General features: G+C 36.3%; 1 protein-coding gene across 2 annotated transcripts in view; it reads left to right on the top strand.

Moving 5' to 3' along the window:
- Positions 1 to 16,301, top strand: part of LOC107717111 (V-type proton ATPase subunit B, brain isoform-like) — a 30,063-nt gene that overhangs the window by 9,642 nt on the left and 4,120 nt on the right. For both annotated transcript variants that reach the window (XM_016523775.1, XM_016523774.1), the window contains exons 2-10: positions 4,812 to 4,867; positions 5,387 to 5,485; positions 5,628 to 5,721; positions 5,826 to 5,903; positions 6,610 to 6,749; positions 11,520 to 11,621; positions 12,769 to 12,866; positions 12,973 to 13,096; positions 16,059 to 16,209. In XM_016523775.1, the coding sequence (XP_016379261.1) occupies positions 4,812 to 4,867; positions 5,387 to 5,485; positions 5,628 to 5,721; positions 5,826 to 5,903; positions 6,610 to 6,749; positions 11,520 to 11,621; positions 12,769 to 12,866; positions 12,973 to 13,096; positions 16,059 to 16,209 (942 nt within the window). The remainder of the gene's footprint in view (positions 1 to 4,811; positions 4,868 to 5,386; positions 5,486 to 5,627; positions 5,722 to 5,825; positions 5,904 to 6,609; positions 6,750 to 11,519; positions 11,622 to 12,768; positions 12,867 to 12,972; positions 13,097 to 16,058; positions 16,210 to 16,301) is intronic.

The raw sequence follows: 16,301 nt of genomic DNA, 5'->3' as shown, positions 1-16,301 counted from the left end.
AAAAAAAAAAGAAGCATGGATGTGCGTGAATGAGACAAGCCTGGCATCTTTGCCTGCGCTTTTGTATCGTTAATTCAGTTTCAGCGCAATGCTACCGGCCCCCCCAAAAAACCGCCTGTCCCACCATGCCCCACCTCGCCGTCAGCGCTTCTCTTTCACAGCAGAGATGGAAATGTGTTGGAATGCTCCATGCCTCCTTTCAGCACCACTTGAATGGGCCCTTTAGTATTTCACACCAAGGTGTCCTTTAGGGCGCAGGGTCAGGCTACCAAAACAGCTTCTACCGCCGGATTAGAACCAATTAACATCTCGGCACACAATAGGGCCTGGCAGCTCCATAGGCCTCACGTTGACCCGCTCTGGTGTTGCATGCCTAGCCCTCGGACCGACACACTCAAACTCAAGTGTCCTGGGAGGGGTGGGGAAAGTTTTTCAAGCCTAATGGGAAATGTTGCTACTTCACACCATGTGAATGTATAGCCATTTTTTAATCTTTATTTTACAAGGCCTCTTATGAGGCACTGAGTCCTCTGTGTGTGGAGTTGAAGTGGGCCGCCATCTTCATCACAGAGCTGGAAGGCGATTGGCTCATGGTTCGGCAGGGTCGTTTCATCACCCAGTTTTTTTATTAGTTTTTTTTTTTTAATAAGCAACTGTTTTGCTTATTTATGATCCGATTTTCTTTCACTGTATTTGTACATCTTGTTTTGTTCATTTATTCTTGCATATTTAGATGAATGTTAATTTTTGCTTCCGTTGTTTGACTAAAAAACTAGCGGCATCCAGCTTTGGCAGAGCAAATTAGCACCTGTGTGCCTTCGTTTAGCGTTCGTCTAATGTTGTGCACAATATCGGAGCATGTCATGAGCTATGTTGGAGTAAAGATTTCAGCTCCTCACTGTTTTCCATTAGCAGTTTGCGTTGTGTTCGAGAGACTTTTAAGGGGTTGATGTACAATTATATGGCCGCAATTTTCCAGTCTCGTAATTATGATCACCTCTCAGTCAATAGACATATGTATCTCCTTTAAAACATATGGGCAATTTGTAGGGTAAGTGTAGCTATTAAATCCATTTTATAAGCACCTCCCTGTGAAGCACATATTGCAATTTGTCTGGGCTGAGGCAAAAAGGACGGAGGGAAGGAAAAGCCCTAATGTCTTGAAAAATGATGGAATTTGAGGAAACGTGCATTTTAGGGTGTTCGCGAATTTGTGGAACGCATCTGTTTTTGTGTGTTTTGAGAGAGCGGATATTCAGTGTTAGGGTGATTTGACTACTGTTTTTCTTTCACTGTAATAACGGCAATTATGAGACTAATCATTTATTTAGGGAAGACGTGTTGCTCAGGGAATCATCATAATGGGAGCTGAAGTCTTTCACATGCTCAGCTAATATCTTTTTTGTGAGATTTCTTGTTTTAGACATATTTTGAATGTTTTCTAGATGGACGACAGCATATAATCTGTCCTTTTTTTATATAAAATGTTGCTGTAATATCAGCAGTGTATACTACTGATGGTAGAATAGGAATTTGGAAAACAATACTTGAATGAAAATACTTTAATTTCAATATGAGTAAGATTGATTTAAGTTTTATTGATGATCATCTGACCAAAATACTAAATATACGAAAATGCATTTTTTATGAAAATCATTGTTTCCATATGTTTTATTATGTATTTCCATATGTTTTCAATACATACACTACAATTTAAAAGTTTTTTTTTAAATAACACTTTTATTCAGGAAGAGTAAATTAAATTAAAGGTGACCGTAAAGACATTTATAATGTTACAAAAGATTTCTATTTTAAATGATTTGCTTTCTGTTTATAAAAAAAAAAGTCCTGAAAAAAATCACGCTTTCCATAAAAATATTAAGTAGCTCAAATGTTTCCAAAATTGAAATGTTACTTGAACAGCAAATCAGCATTATGATTTTAGAAGTATCATGTGACACTGAAGAAGACTGGAGTAATATTAAAGCTTTACTGTATTTGTGATCAAATAAATGTAGCCTTGGTGAGCATAAGAGACTTCTTTCAAAAATATTACAAACAAACAAAAAACTTTTGATTATAGTGTGTGTTTATAATTAATTCTGGCAAGGCAGTAGCTGAAATTGAGGCAGCTCTTTGTAGCCAGTGGACAGTATTAATTAATCAAGGTACTGTTAGTTAATGTTAGACACATTTATCTCCATTCACTAGCAGAATCACAGGGCAGCCAGAGAGGGGTAACACAGCAGACGCCTGTCATTTAGTAACTGTGATACTTCTCTACTCAATAATAGATTGTCACAAGACATTTGAGTATTTTTTTTTTCTCCGTGCAATATTCATAGTGTGAATATTCATCAACTGAATGGGATTTTGGCACAGTTCTTCCTTTGTTCCTCTAGCTTTTTTTTATTTTTATTTTTTTTTACACAAAATCAAACCAAAATCAACAAAAATAAAAAGCCATAGATAGCAAGGGGAAAAAACAAAAGGATGGAACCATGTTTCTCTATTTCACCCTTCCTTTTCTCCTCAGCCAGTAAGGAAAGTCATGATGTGCAGGTATGTGTGTGTGTGTGTGGGAAACGGCAATAGTGCATTGACAAATGATTCTGCTGTCTGAAGCCTAATTAGTGGCATAGTGTCTGCTCCCCGTGGGGCTGCTGTGCTGGGCGTTAGAGACAGTCCATTCTCATTTCCTGCTGCCTTTGATATTAGACCGCAGTCTGACGGTGCACACAAAACTGACACACTGAGGCGTGATGGACGACCCAGAGCAGACAAAGCTAACTCTTCTCCATCTAGCGTGCACAATCTCTCTCTTTCACACACATATACACACACGCTGAAACAAAGTGAAAGGACACACACCAAATTGGCTCCTGTGACAGGACGGCTAATGTTTTCCCATGCAAAGTAAAAGGCCAAAGTATGAGACCACACCCTCTGCTGCTAATGACAGCCCACCCTGTACATGCACCTGCAGCCTGGACCAAAACCAGTGGCTGGCTTTCCATAAAATACTTAAGTGTTCATTAAAAAAATTATATTATATTGAGGAAATGAAAAAAAAAATCTAGTTTTATTTTTTGCTTCTGCATGATTATTGGATAGAAAAGAAGGTATTGTGACATGTTGCAGGTCAGATTCGAACCTTCCTCGTCTATATGAGCACCACAGCTCCGTTTTTTTAGAATGGTTTCTGAAGAATTTTTTGAATGGTTTCTGAAGGATCATGCAACACTGAAGAAGACTGGGAATAATGACCAAATTACCAAAAACACTTGGTGTCTTTTTATGAAAATACTTAAGTGTTCCTTAAAAAGCACTTTTTATATTAAGGAAATGAAAATGTAGTTTTATTTTCTTGCTTCAGCATAATTAGACTATTAAAGGTATTGTGACATGTTGCAGGTCAGACTTGAACCTTCCTAACCCAGATGAATACCACAGCTCCAACATTTAGCAATTTCTCTCCTATGTCTGATGTCTCTGTTGTTATATTTTGGGCATGCTATGCTTGCTTTCTGAGTCATAGTTTGTTAAGGACGAACTGTCCAAGAGTGATTCAGGAGTCACACGAGCCCCAGTCATGATGGGGGGAAAAGTGTTGTCTTAAAAGGATACTCCACTCAAAAATGAAAATTCTCATCATTTACTCTGCCTCATGTTGTTCCAAACTTATATGTATTTCCATCTGCTGAACACAAAAGAAGATATTTTGAAGAATGTTTGATAACCAAACAGTTTCAGTTCCCATTGACTTCCATTGTATCTTTTGTCCATACAATCTAGGTCAATGGGAGCCGAAACGGTTTAGTTGCTAACGTTCTTTAAAATATCTTCTTTAATGTTCTACAGAAGAAAGAAAGTCACACAGATCTGAAACGACATGAGGGTGAGCAAATAAATGATGACTTCTGTATGCAACTCTCTACGGACACCTTGGCAATTGAATTGCCATTGGCTAGTAATTTTTTTAGTTTACTCGCCAGACTGATATATATATATATATATATATACACAGTCGTGGTCAGAATTGTTGGTACCCTTATGGCCTGTCCCTTTAAAGTGACATCTGTGCCCCACTCTCCCTGGCCTGTTCAACCCAAAGATAGTTCATCCTGTCACCCTAAAATGAATGTAATTGTTTATATAGGCTATATGAGACTTTTTGAGCACCTGGAACCATCATAAATTGCCATAGTCTGAGCCAAGTAATTGTTCCTCATGGAACAGAGTGAAGATGTCGTCCCCCATCGTGACGTCTGCTGAAAAAGCCACCTTGAATGTGCTAACTGTGTTCTTCTAGCCCTGACATTTGGACATGGAAATTTATGAAAGCCATTTAGAATGCTCCAGTAAAGGTCACTGTGTACAATTAGATGCACAGGTGTCAAGAGAAAGAGTCCTCATTTCCATGTGATTGTGGGCTTTTGTAGCAAATTTCATGCACTTTATTGGTCATAGGTAGTGCTTACAGTTGGTATATGCATGTGTGAATGTATTTTGTGTGTGTGTGTGTGTGTGTGTGTGTGTATGCGCGCCCGCATGTGTGCCTGCACTCACATCTGTCAAAAAGACATGCAGCAACCTAGAATCAATAAAAGTTTCCCATATGTCTGTTTAGTAATTGCATGTTTGCTATTCAGGTACGTCTCAAATGGTCAAATAAAAATGCAAATTGAAAGTGTAAATTTTAATATTAATTTTCACATCTTATATGCCTTCCTTTTGCAGGCAGTACAAAGTCACAAAAAAATGTTTGCTGTGTATGTTTTTACATTTTGTGTTGTTTTTGTCATCCTCAGCCTACTCTACTGTGTCTGGTGTAAATGGGCCGCTGGTTATTTTGGACAATGTCAAAGTAAGTTCTTTTTCTGTGTTTACAAAAACTAAAGTATTTCAAAATATGAGAGTTTTAAACTTACATTATTTAAAGTGACAAAAATAAAGGAGGACAGTTTGATTTTAAATGTATCAATGGAATTAAAATAATTTTATAGATAAAATTCTGAACATTAGATTTTGAATTTTAAAAAAAATTCTTTTTAAGGGTCATTTCAGTTTAAGTAATAACATACTGTTCAAAATTTTAGGGTCGGAATAATTTTTCATTGTTTTTGAAAGACGTCTCTCATGCTCACCAATGCTGCATTTATTTGATCAAAAATAGTTATGTTGTGAAATTTTATTAAAAAATTTTAAAAAGACTTATCTATTTTAATATATTTTAAAATGTCATTTATTTCTGTTATGGTACAGCTGAATTGACTTTGAACTGTTAAGTTAAATTGACAAATTGACCCTGCATAATGAATCGACTTATGAATGGTAGGGTATATTGATCCTCATCTTCATTTCTGATTTTATCATGTTCCTCTAGTTTCCACGTTATGCAGAGATCGTGCACCTTACTCTACCTGATGGGACCAAGAGGAGCGGGCAGGTTCTGGAGGTCATTGGCACCAAGGCTGTAGTTCAGGCAAGTTTTCATTCAAAAGCATGTTCAGATGTTTGGCCAATATAAATGTTCTCTCTAAAGAGTTGTTAGAAATGGATATCTGCAGTATCTAAGGCCAAGCTCAGGTCATAACTGAAAAATATTTACATTTTGTGCCCATCAGGTGTTTGAAGGCACCTCAGGTATTGATGCTAAGAAGACCGCGTGTGAATTCACTGGTGACATCTTGCGCACACCTGTGTCTGAGGACATGCTTGGTAAGCCTATAACTAATGCTCATGCAGCCTATGTAATGATAGTCTTAATGTGTCTTCTACATAACCAATATGGACGTCATGAAAAACTTTTCATTTTATTTCAGGACGCGTTTTCAACGGGTCAGGTAAACCCATTGACCGGGGTCCTACTGTTCTGGCTGAGGACTATTTGGACATCATGGGTAAGAGATTTCTTTCTTTTTTTTTTAAAGCTTTATGTAACATTTGCAGGAACAAGTGTCTTTTTGAGAGGCACATAGATGACTGAGCAATTCTGTGATTTTATTAACTCTAGATTTTGGGTCTGTTTGAGATAAAAATGATTTTAAATTTTAGCAGCACAAATTTGCCCAATTAGGCTGCCACCAGCCATGTTAAATGTTCTTTGTTTTTGTTTGTGCCGTGTGCACTCAGTTTGTCCGCAGCTTAGTTGAGAGGCCAGCATGCCACAATATGTTCATAAATGCTTACAAATTCCTCCTTGTTGATATTTGAATATTTTGAGAGGTTGAATGGGAATTTTTGTGTGCTTTTTAAGCCATTTACTGACCTCATGACCCTGATCTCTGCTAAGCTGAAATGGCAAAGGTGATCTTTTCAGCTATCAAAGGTATACAATGGCGATTCAGGGCAACGTTTGAATGAGCCGAATGGATAAGAGGGGGTGAAATAAAAGGTTGATCAGGCCTCAAGGTCACACCACTCCAAATAGTGTGTAGCACATTTATATGCTTTAATGAGAATTAGAATTTAGAATTTAGCCTAAAGAAAATATTTTTTTTACCCCCATCAGCCCTCTTTTCCTTCTTTAGAAATAGAAGTTGTACTTTGTACCAGATTTTTTTCCTGCTCAGGTGAGATCACTGTACTCTTTTTGACTCTTCTTAGGTCAGCCCATCAACCCTCAGTGTCGTATCTACCCTGAGGAAATGATCCAGACTGGCATCTCTGCTATTGACGGCATGAACAGCATCGCCCGTGGACAGAAGATCCCCATCTTTAGCGCTGCGGGGCTACCGCATAATGAGGTGTGTTTTTAACAGCACAGCCAGTGCATTATACAACATTAATTCTTGCTCTGCAGGTTGGCGTCCAATATGAAGTTTAGTTTGGCTGATATAAAAAGGTGGCAGTTCCTGTTTTGAGTTAAGATTAAAAAAAATTTAAACTTATGAAATTCAATATTATTCTGTAATGATTTTCTGCCTATTGTTTTTAGATTTAATAAATATTACTACCAAGGCTGCATTTATTTGATCGAAAATATTGTGAAAATGTAATATTGTGAAATATTATTACAATCCAAAATATTTTTTTTATTTGAATATATTTTAAAATGTAAATTTAAAATGTATTCCTATTGGGGCTCGGTTATTAATAATGGTTCTTATTATTGTCAGTGTTAACTTGGAAATGGTTTTTAATATATTTTTGAAATCTGTGATAGTTTTTTTTTCAGAATTCTTTGATTAATAAAATAAACAGCATTAATTTTTCAGAAATCTTTTGTAACATTATAAATGTCTTTACTGTCAATTTAATTAATTAATTTTATTTTTTTTATATATTGCTTACCTCAAACTTTTGAATGGTAGTGCATCACAGATTCCACAAAAATATTAAGCAGCAAAAACTGTTTTCAACATTGATAATAATAATAAGAAATGTTTCTTAAACACTAATCAGCGTATTAGAATGATTTCTGCAGCCTGACACAGTAAATAATTCATATTATAGTATAATATATAGAGAAATTAAAAGAACACTACATAGTATTAAATATGGCTTTGATTTTGAGATTAATGGTATTGGATAATTATTTGGCCTGGCCAGTATATTTCTTTATCACTAGCACACATTACCTGTACTTTTGTTTCAGCGCATGGTCACGTTAATAGATTCATCTTGTTTTTGCGTTCAACTAGCCCGATTTTAACTTTCTTTGAAATGCACTGCAGGAATGTGTCTTTATACCCAATTCAGGAACAGATGATACAATGCAGGCCGTGCTGCTTGCCAGTGTGTTTAAAGGAGCACACCTCGCTTTTTCAGGCCGATGAGCTTTGTAAAAATCGACGCGTTTCAAAAAGGCGGGGCATAGAGGAGAAACAATAATGTACAGTATGTGGAAAATAATGTGTTTTTTTAACTTTAAACCACATAAACACATTTCATTACACCAAATACACAAAATAATGTTCTTTTTAGCAGCATCATATGACCCCTTTAAATGATTTGAATGAAACCTAGAGGGATTTATTTAAATTCCCTCATTTGAAGTGTTGTGATCAAATTTAGCACTTTATTGTGCAGCAGTGAGGCAGCCACAGTGCCTTTTTCTGTATTATGCTTGCAAGTGAGACAAGGCTGTGTGATTAACGTTAATTTGAGAGGGATCTGTAATTGATTTCACCCTGTGGTGTTTCTGTGGAAACAGTGAGGTGGGTCGGAGTTCATTTCATCACATTCTTCTCTCATGTGAATGCAGGAGGAACCGCTATGATTTCGAGAGCTCTAGAGTAAGCAAACAAAACCAACCACTTAGTACTGATCAATACATCCAGTACATGCTTTAGGTCAGTTGGTTTGTTTAGTTTCAACATGAGTATGCTGTCCTTGGTGAACTGAATAATAAGAACCGTAAATGATTCTTGAACTCTAAATTGGTTCCTCAAACTTTAAAAGGACAGATCCAGAGGTCATAAATGATTTCTTTGCCACCAACTCTTTATCGCATGAGTTATGGAGAGGAATACACACATAGGTACATCATTTTCAAGTCAAATTACACAGACTTTCTAAGTATACAATACAACACCATTTAGTTCATTATTATAAAGAAGTTGTTTGCGTTTTAGTAATTTGTGTCCCAGAGATCATAAATAGGCTATTGTAGTTGGTTATTCCCTCCAGCTATGACCAGGGGCGCCGCTAGCAATTTGGGCCCTATGAAAGAAAATGAGGATGGGCCCCCTACCGCACCCATTCCACACCAAACATACAAGCCAACCTATAGTTATCCAAAATCTTTGTCTGCAATTTAATAATACTGACCTATTACTTTTGCTATTGCTTTTGACCACTAGGTATCAGTATTTAGTCAGAGACCTACCCATAGCCGCGGGAGCATATTTTATCTGGGGGTGCAGGGGGCGGGGCTTGATGTTGAAGGGCGGGACCGCGGTGGGGGATTTTAAACAAAATCCTAATATTAAACAGCCCAAACACTTATAGATGAACATACAAATGAATGAAAACAGAGTTGTATGAGAACGAGTATATATTTGTGCTTTTGTGATTTTAGCTCAATAATAATTTTTTACTTTAATATTTTTATTATTTTAAGGGGATTTTACTAAATATTAACCTCTAAATTATGCACCAAGTATTATCTGCAATATCAGGGTGAAACCTCTAGATGGCTGTATAGCCCTATATATAAATACATATAAATCGTTTGCTGCAGAGTGAGAACTTAAGACATAAAGCATGTTACTTGTATCAGGTTATTCATTTATATATTTTCAGACATTATTAAAGACTACATTTAGTAAAAGTTGAAATTTAAATGTTGATTTGAAGTGTCAGTTATTATTATTGTAGTCAAATCTGGACAGAGAAAGCATTTTGTTAGGCTACACATAGTAGCTAGGCTACAGCGTGATCAGTCACACGAAAGTCATCAGAATAAATATGGGCTGTGACCAGGGCAATATTTTAAAACATAGAATTGAGTGTTACATACCATGAACAGAGACTTTCTGTGGTCGAGATGTGTATCCTATTTGAAAAAATCTGCATCGCAATCAGCAACTGGTAAATTGAGATTCCAGTAGCTTTACTGCCATGGTAAACAGGCTTTACAAAGCAGTGACAGCGCTTTGAATCACACACACACACACACACATATATATATATATATATATATATAGGTGGTTATTCCCTCCTGCTATGACTGTAAACAATGAATGTAATAACCCACGACATTAACTGTTAAAGATATCAGTAGGCTGCCTTGAATTTAGTAAAAAATAGTAGTGAGTGTGTGTGTGTGTGTGTGTGTGTATATATATATATATATACACACACACATACATATACACAGTATATATGGGCATAATTATTATCTTTTGTGGTTAGTACTGGCTGGTTCACTCAACCCTGATATTTTAACACTCAAGAGAGGTGTTTTCTCCAAACCATCAACCAGACAGTTGCCATTAACAGCCCTAAATTCACACACACACAAGCAATAATAATAAACCACAACACTTTTGGGATTTTCACACTGTGGCTAACCCTGGGTTTTTAAACTCTTTAAGACCCTGGGTAAAGAATATAGGTTATGAATATAGGTTAGGTTATGAAAACCAGCTACAGACCAAGGTTAATTCTGCTTTTGCACTGCTAATTCAAAAGTATACAGTGTGAAAGTGTTCTGCTAGAATGTTGAAGTGAGTTAAGGAACAGAATTACAATAGCTTCAAGAGTTAACAGTTAACAATTACAAGTGTGAAAAGCCCATCTGTTATGTTCAGATCTGTTCTATACCTGAAGAAACCTGTTCCAGGTCTAAAGGAGTGAATCATCAACTCCACACATCAAGGAAGAAAGAGTACTGAATTTTGTCATGGCAATAAGATGAATAGGACAGTAGTTAATGAATCGGATTAAATTGAGGAAAAAATGTACTGTTTTCAGTATATAGACTTTAAAAAGAGAATAAAGCTCTAGTGTTTGTCAGTTATGAAAATATATGATCAAAAGCCAAGGTTGAATGGTTTGAACTTCTAACAGCCCAAGTGTAAAGTGCTGTGATATAAAAGTTTCTCGTTTCATTAAACAGGAGTCGTGGGGTCACAGCCGGCTTTATCCCCTCAGAGAAACAGGTGTTCTGGGTCAGAGTTCAGTCAGGGGTCAGGCCGGATTAGATGTCCAGGATCATTATATTAAGTGATAAGCGTGAAATTCCTCATGCTTGTGGTCTTAATCTCTTTGTTGCAAATACACACACACACACACACACACACACACATACATATATATATAGTACATAATAGAAATGGGCTTTGCACTCAAATTTGGTGTTCATTTTAGCTCTATAGTGTATGTTCAACATGCTAAATAGTATATAGCATCAAATATTTATTTTTTTCTTATCAAGCAAAATAATATAGGAGATTCAAATAATGTATTATACACTACTCTTCAAAAGTTTGGCATCAGAATGTTTTTTTTTTTAATTAATACTTTTCTTTCGCAAGAATTGATTAAATTAATCAAAAGTGACAGTAAATACATTTATAATGTTACAAAACATTTCCATTTCAAATAAATGCTGCTTTGTTGTTTTTTATTTTCTATTCATCAAAGGACTCATCAGAGAACTGATCAGATAACTCATCAAAGAACTCATCACGGTGTCCGCAAGAATATTAGGCAGCACAATGTTTTTCAACATTGATAAAAATAAGAAATGTTTCTTGAGTAACATATCAGCATATTAAAATTATTTCTGAAAGATTATGTGACACTGGAGTAACGGCTGATGCCATCACAGAAATAAATTACTTTTAAATACATTTTACAAGATATTAAACTAGAAAACTGTTATATTAATTGTAAAATACATTTCACTAAAGTACTGTTTTTACTATATCTTTAATCAAATAAATGCAGACTTGGTGAGCATAAGGAACTTTTTTCAAAAACATTTAAACTTATCCCACCCCTTACTTTTGTATTTTTTTTTTATCAAATTGTGCAACTTTTTTGGTTTTGTGCTTTTTGACTGGTAGATTGCTGCCCAGATCTGTCGTCAGGCTGGTTTGGTGCAGAAAACGAAAGATGTGATGGACTACAGTGCAGAAAACTTCGCCATTGTGTTTGCTGCTATGGGGGTGAGTGGTTTTCTGTATCTTTATCTGTGCCAGTTTCCAAGTATTTGTTTTTCTTTTTTTTTTTTTTTTTCGTGCCATGGTCAAAGGCTTGCTTTACTTGAGGTTTCTTGTGTGTTCATTTTCTTTACATTTTCTTTTCATTTCGATTTCAGTAAATCCTGTTTTACATCTAGGTGTCTATACATGGGTCAACCGTTTGCATGACTTTCAGGATGCTTGTGTAAAATGATCCTCTAGTGGACCGAATGTAAAATTGTGTCTGTTTTGTGTGAGTGGGTGAATGTTGGTCCTCATAGGTGGCTTAATCCTGCTCTTCAACAGCACCTTAACCTTCTGCCCTCACCTGTCAGCTTCCTCTCCAAACCTTTGTTATTGTCACTGAGTGGCTGCGGTCTGTCCTCTCAGACAGGTATTACCTGTGTCAGGTGTCAGGTTCACCTGTGTATTCAAGTGTGAAGGGCTTCCATTAACCTGTGCTTGAAATGTAAATCCTGTTTTACATCTAGGTGTCTATACATGGGTCAACCGTTTGCATGACTTTCAGGATGCTTGTGTAAAATGATCCTCTAGTGGACCGAATGTAAAATTGTGTCTGTTTTGTGTGAGTGGGTGAATGTTGGTCCTCATAGGTGGCTTAATCCTGCTCTTCAACAGCACCTTAACCTTCTGCCCTCACCTGTCAGCTTCCTCTCCAAACCTTTGTTATTGTCACTGAGTGGCTGCGGTCTGTCCTCTCAGACAGGTATTACCTGTGTCAGGTGTCAGGTTCACCTGTGTATTCAAGTGTGAAGGGCTTCCATTAAACTGTGCTTGAAATGTCACTGACCCAGCCTTGTGTCCTGTGGCCGCCGGGCTCCCGGTGCGGACTTGTGTCTAATGCATTCGCTTTTGACACCCTGTAACACTATATCTTGATTTCATGTGCCGGGTGGTCAAAATGCTAAACCTTTTATAAAAGCAAAAGGATTTTCCTTTAGCAGGAAATGTACTTCGAGGTCATTTTGAACTGAATTGTGGAGATTTTGGCTGAACAATGAACAAGAAAGTACCTGACATTGTCAGTTCATTAGAGTCTGGTGGAACAGGAAGTGAAGGTCTTACTCTGGATTTGTTCAGTGTTTCACATGTTCGTTCGTTTGAATCCCAGGTCAACATGGAGACTGCACGTTTCTTCAAGTCAGACTTTGAGGAGAACGGTTCTATGGATAATGTGTGCTTGTTCCTGAACCTGGCCAACGATCCTACGTGAGAATTCATTTGAATGACCTGTGTGCTCTTATGTAATGTAATTTGTATAATGTTTATAATGTAACATATTGACTATTTTATTCTTTTGAATTGTTCCGTATAGCATTGAACGCATCATCACCCCACGTCTGGCTTTGACCACTGCGGAGTATCTAGCTTATCAGTGTGAGAAGCACGTGTTGGTCATCCTTACGGACATGAGTTCCTACGCAGAGGCTCTGAGAGAGGTGAGGACGATATCATATCGATACAATTATTTCCTCATAATGGATATCAGAAGCAAGGGCCAATAAAATACAAGAGCCTCAGATTTTTTTCAGAGAGGTTTTAATTAACTTCCATAAAAAATATTTTTGTTGTTGCTCAGAATTTATTAAAATGAATATGCCTTTTATCCCAGTGGAATAAAATAATACAGCTGCTCTTTTCCATATTACACAAATGCATGGTGATCACTGGCTTTTGTATGGTTTTACACTTCAGTACAAAAGTTTTGTTTTTTTTATTAATAATTTTATTCAGCAAAGACATTAAATTAATCACAAATGACAGTGAAGACCGGAAAAAATATTAACCAACTCCCCAACTGTTTTCAAGATAATAATAAGAACCATTTCTTGAGCACCATATCAGCATATTAGAATGATTTCTGAAGGATCATGTGACACTGAAGAATGGAGTAATGATGCTGAAAATGGAGCTTTGACATCACAGGAATACATTACATTTTAAAATGTATTAAAATAGATACAGTCATTTTAAACCGTAACAATATTTCACAATATTACTATTTTCACTGCACTTTTGGATCAAATAAAGGCAGCCTTGGTGAGCATAAAAGGCTTGGAATGTATTTGCACTGGGATTATATTGGTAAACGAACAAGCTGTAAGAACTCACTCAACGCATTTTTTAAGGATGTATGTCTTTATTTATTTATTTATTCAATCTTATGATAAATTCAGACATTTCAAACATAGTTAAAGGTCTCCTTTACAGAGACATAATGCACTTGTATCTCACATAAACCGTTCATGTTGACATTTTATAGCTATGAAAGCATTCAAGGGAAAAGTAGGTTTTTCTATTGGATGCAAGGACAAGCAAATCTGAACCATCTCTGCTTTGTGGTGATATTTCCAGTGCCCTGTTTCATCATATATCATGTTGTTCTCCATTTGAATTTCATACCTGCTTAAACATAATTGACCTTGTCAAGGAAATAATCCTAAGTCTCTGTATCTAGTCTCTATATCATTTTATATTTTCCTAGCCATTGTACTGTGCAATTCTTAGGCTACATGCACAGCAAACACATTTATATTGCGTTATCATGTATCGTATAAATAACGACCTTACTTGGCATCTCTCAACTCTGCTTAGCAATACGAGTAGTTGACTTTGCATGTACAGGGCCATTTCCTTTATATCATATTCCAGCTGTTTGGGAGTCAACAAACAGCTATGACTGCAATGAATGAGTAACAAAACCACTATAACCCCCTCTTGACATTTGGAGCAATATTGGAGGCTGGAGCAATGACCAGTGTTACGGTTAGTATCGTGTTTCCTGTGTGGCTTATGTTGAAGTGCCACTGTGTCCAATCGTAATGAATGGATTTCAGCACCATCTGCCAAAGTGTAAAAAATCGTGTTTTAAACAAAACTCAATGTAAAATGTTATTAGTCACACACACAACCATACACAGTAGTACAACATGCAGTGAAATGCTTTATATGACTCTCTGTACCAAATATAATTAGCATAAGAATGTACATAGATTACAAATAAAAAATTTAATCTAAACAATTCTAAAAATTTAGTCAGAAAAAATATATATGAATTAACATAAGAAATAGAATTACAACAAACTGTTTAGCAATATGCATAGTATAAAACAACAGCACACTATGCTGAGTTCTTTATTTCAAAATGCAATTTTCTCAACATGCTGACCTACCTATTGCAGTGTGATTAATGAACTAGATATTTAATATATTTTAAGATTGAATATATTTTTCTTAACTCATTATTGGATCTAGTTGCCAAGAGAACGTTTTTGCACAAAAATGATTTTTAAAAAATAATTAAAAAAAAATTTTTTTGAAAAGTTTTAAGTTTTGATATTAAATCATGAGTGAATATGTTTAAGAAAAAATCAAGGTTGATGCTAATGATTCGCCGCACTGAATGAGTGAGGAAAATGGAGTGTGTTGCATTAGAGATACTGTATTCCATAAAGTGATGAATTCTACACATTTTGGTAAATTTATTAAGTCATAGTCCTCATAACGGCAAAATAGTATGGGTTGTATGGTAGTATGCCATTCTAAACCTAGCAGTGGGACGTTTTGACAGACAAACAGATTTGTGTATACTTCATTCCACTATGTTCCTCAGCCTTCTGAAGATGCTTTTTTTCTGGCAGCATCACCTTTCTTCAACCCTCATGCCAACGATTATCATTTTTGTGCCACAAACATGTTTTGATGTCTAAATGTGTCAAACGCATAATGCTCATTTTAAATAGTTTGCGTGCATGTGAAAGGACCATTTCTTCCTGTCTTTGTGCCGCTGTAACCTTGGGATACATTCAGCCCTATCGAAGCTGCCTGCTTTGGCTTCTGCAATAGGCAGCCGCTTCCAAAGAGCGGTGGGAGCATTAACATTTAACTCCCTCTCCCATTCAGCCTGGTAAAAATGAGGCTCAGAACAGCGTCTACACTTGTTTTAACCTTGGGAGAAGATCTGAGTGTATTATCTGCTTATAAAAGTGCCTCGGTGTGCAGATGCAGAAGTAGAAAACAGATTAACGTCATTTGACTGGCTTAAAATGGCTGTCATTGATCGGTTGGTGTGGAGCAGATGTTACAGTTTCGTAGGGCTGTAAAAATCATAATTGTCGATTATTCCCTTAAAATTGTAATAGCGGTTATTAATTACGATTATCACAATTTACACTGAATGATGTTTATACTATTGTTTGAAGCAACTGCATGCCATATAATTATATGAAAATAAACAAGCTGAAAACACTCAAAGGTTATGAGATGCTCCTGTGTAACTTCACAGGAGACAATGAAAAGTTTTATACACACATCATACACAGAATTTAAATTGTCACGATATAAAACGCCTGTTTTTTTGTGTTTTGTTTATTTTTTGTCTGGATATGTTGTGGGTTGTAGGTGTCTGCTGCCCGTGAAGAGGTGCCGGGTCGTCGTGGTTTCCCAGGTTACATGTACACTGATCTTGCTACAATCTACGAGCGTGCTGGAAGAGTGGAGGGCAGGAATGGATCAATCACCCAGATCCCCATTCTAACCATGCCTAATGATGGTACATGCACACATTTCTTTTTATAGAACACTAATTATTGATGATATACCGTAAAGCCATTTGATCAAATATTCAACTTCAGCATGTAACTC

This window comes from Sinocyclocheilus rhinocerous, unplaced genomic scaffold (genome assembly GCF_001515625.1).
Source record: "Sinocyclocheilus rhinocerous isolate Xijiao unplaced genomic scaffold, SAMN03320098_v1.1 scaffold119, whole genome shotgun sequence".
NCBI lineage: Eukaryota > Metazoa > Chordata > Actinopteri > Cypriniformes > Cyprinidae > Sinocyclocheilus > Sinocyclocheilus rhinocerous.
Note: the sequence above shows the minus strand (reverse complement) of the source record. Positions and strands in the feature narration are given on the sequence as shown.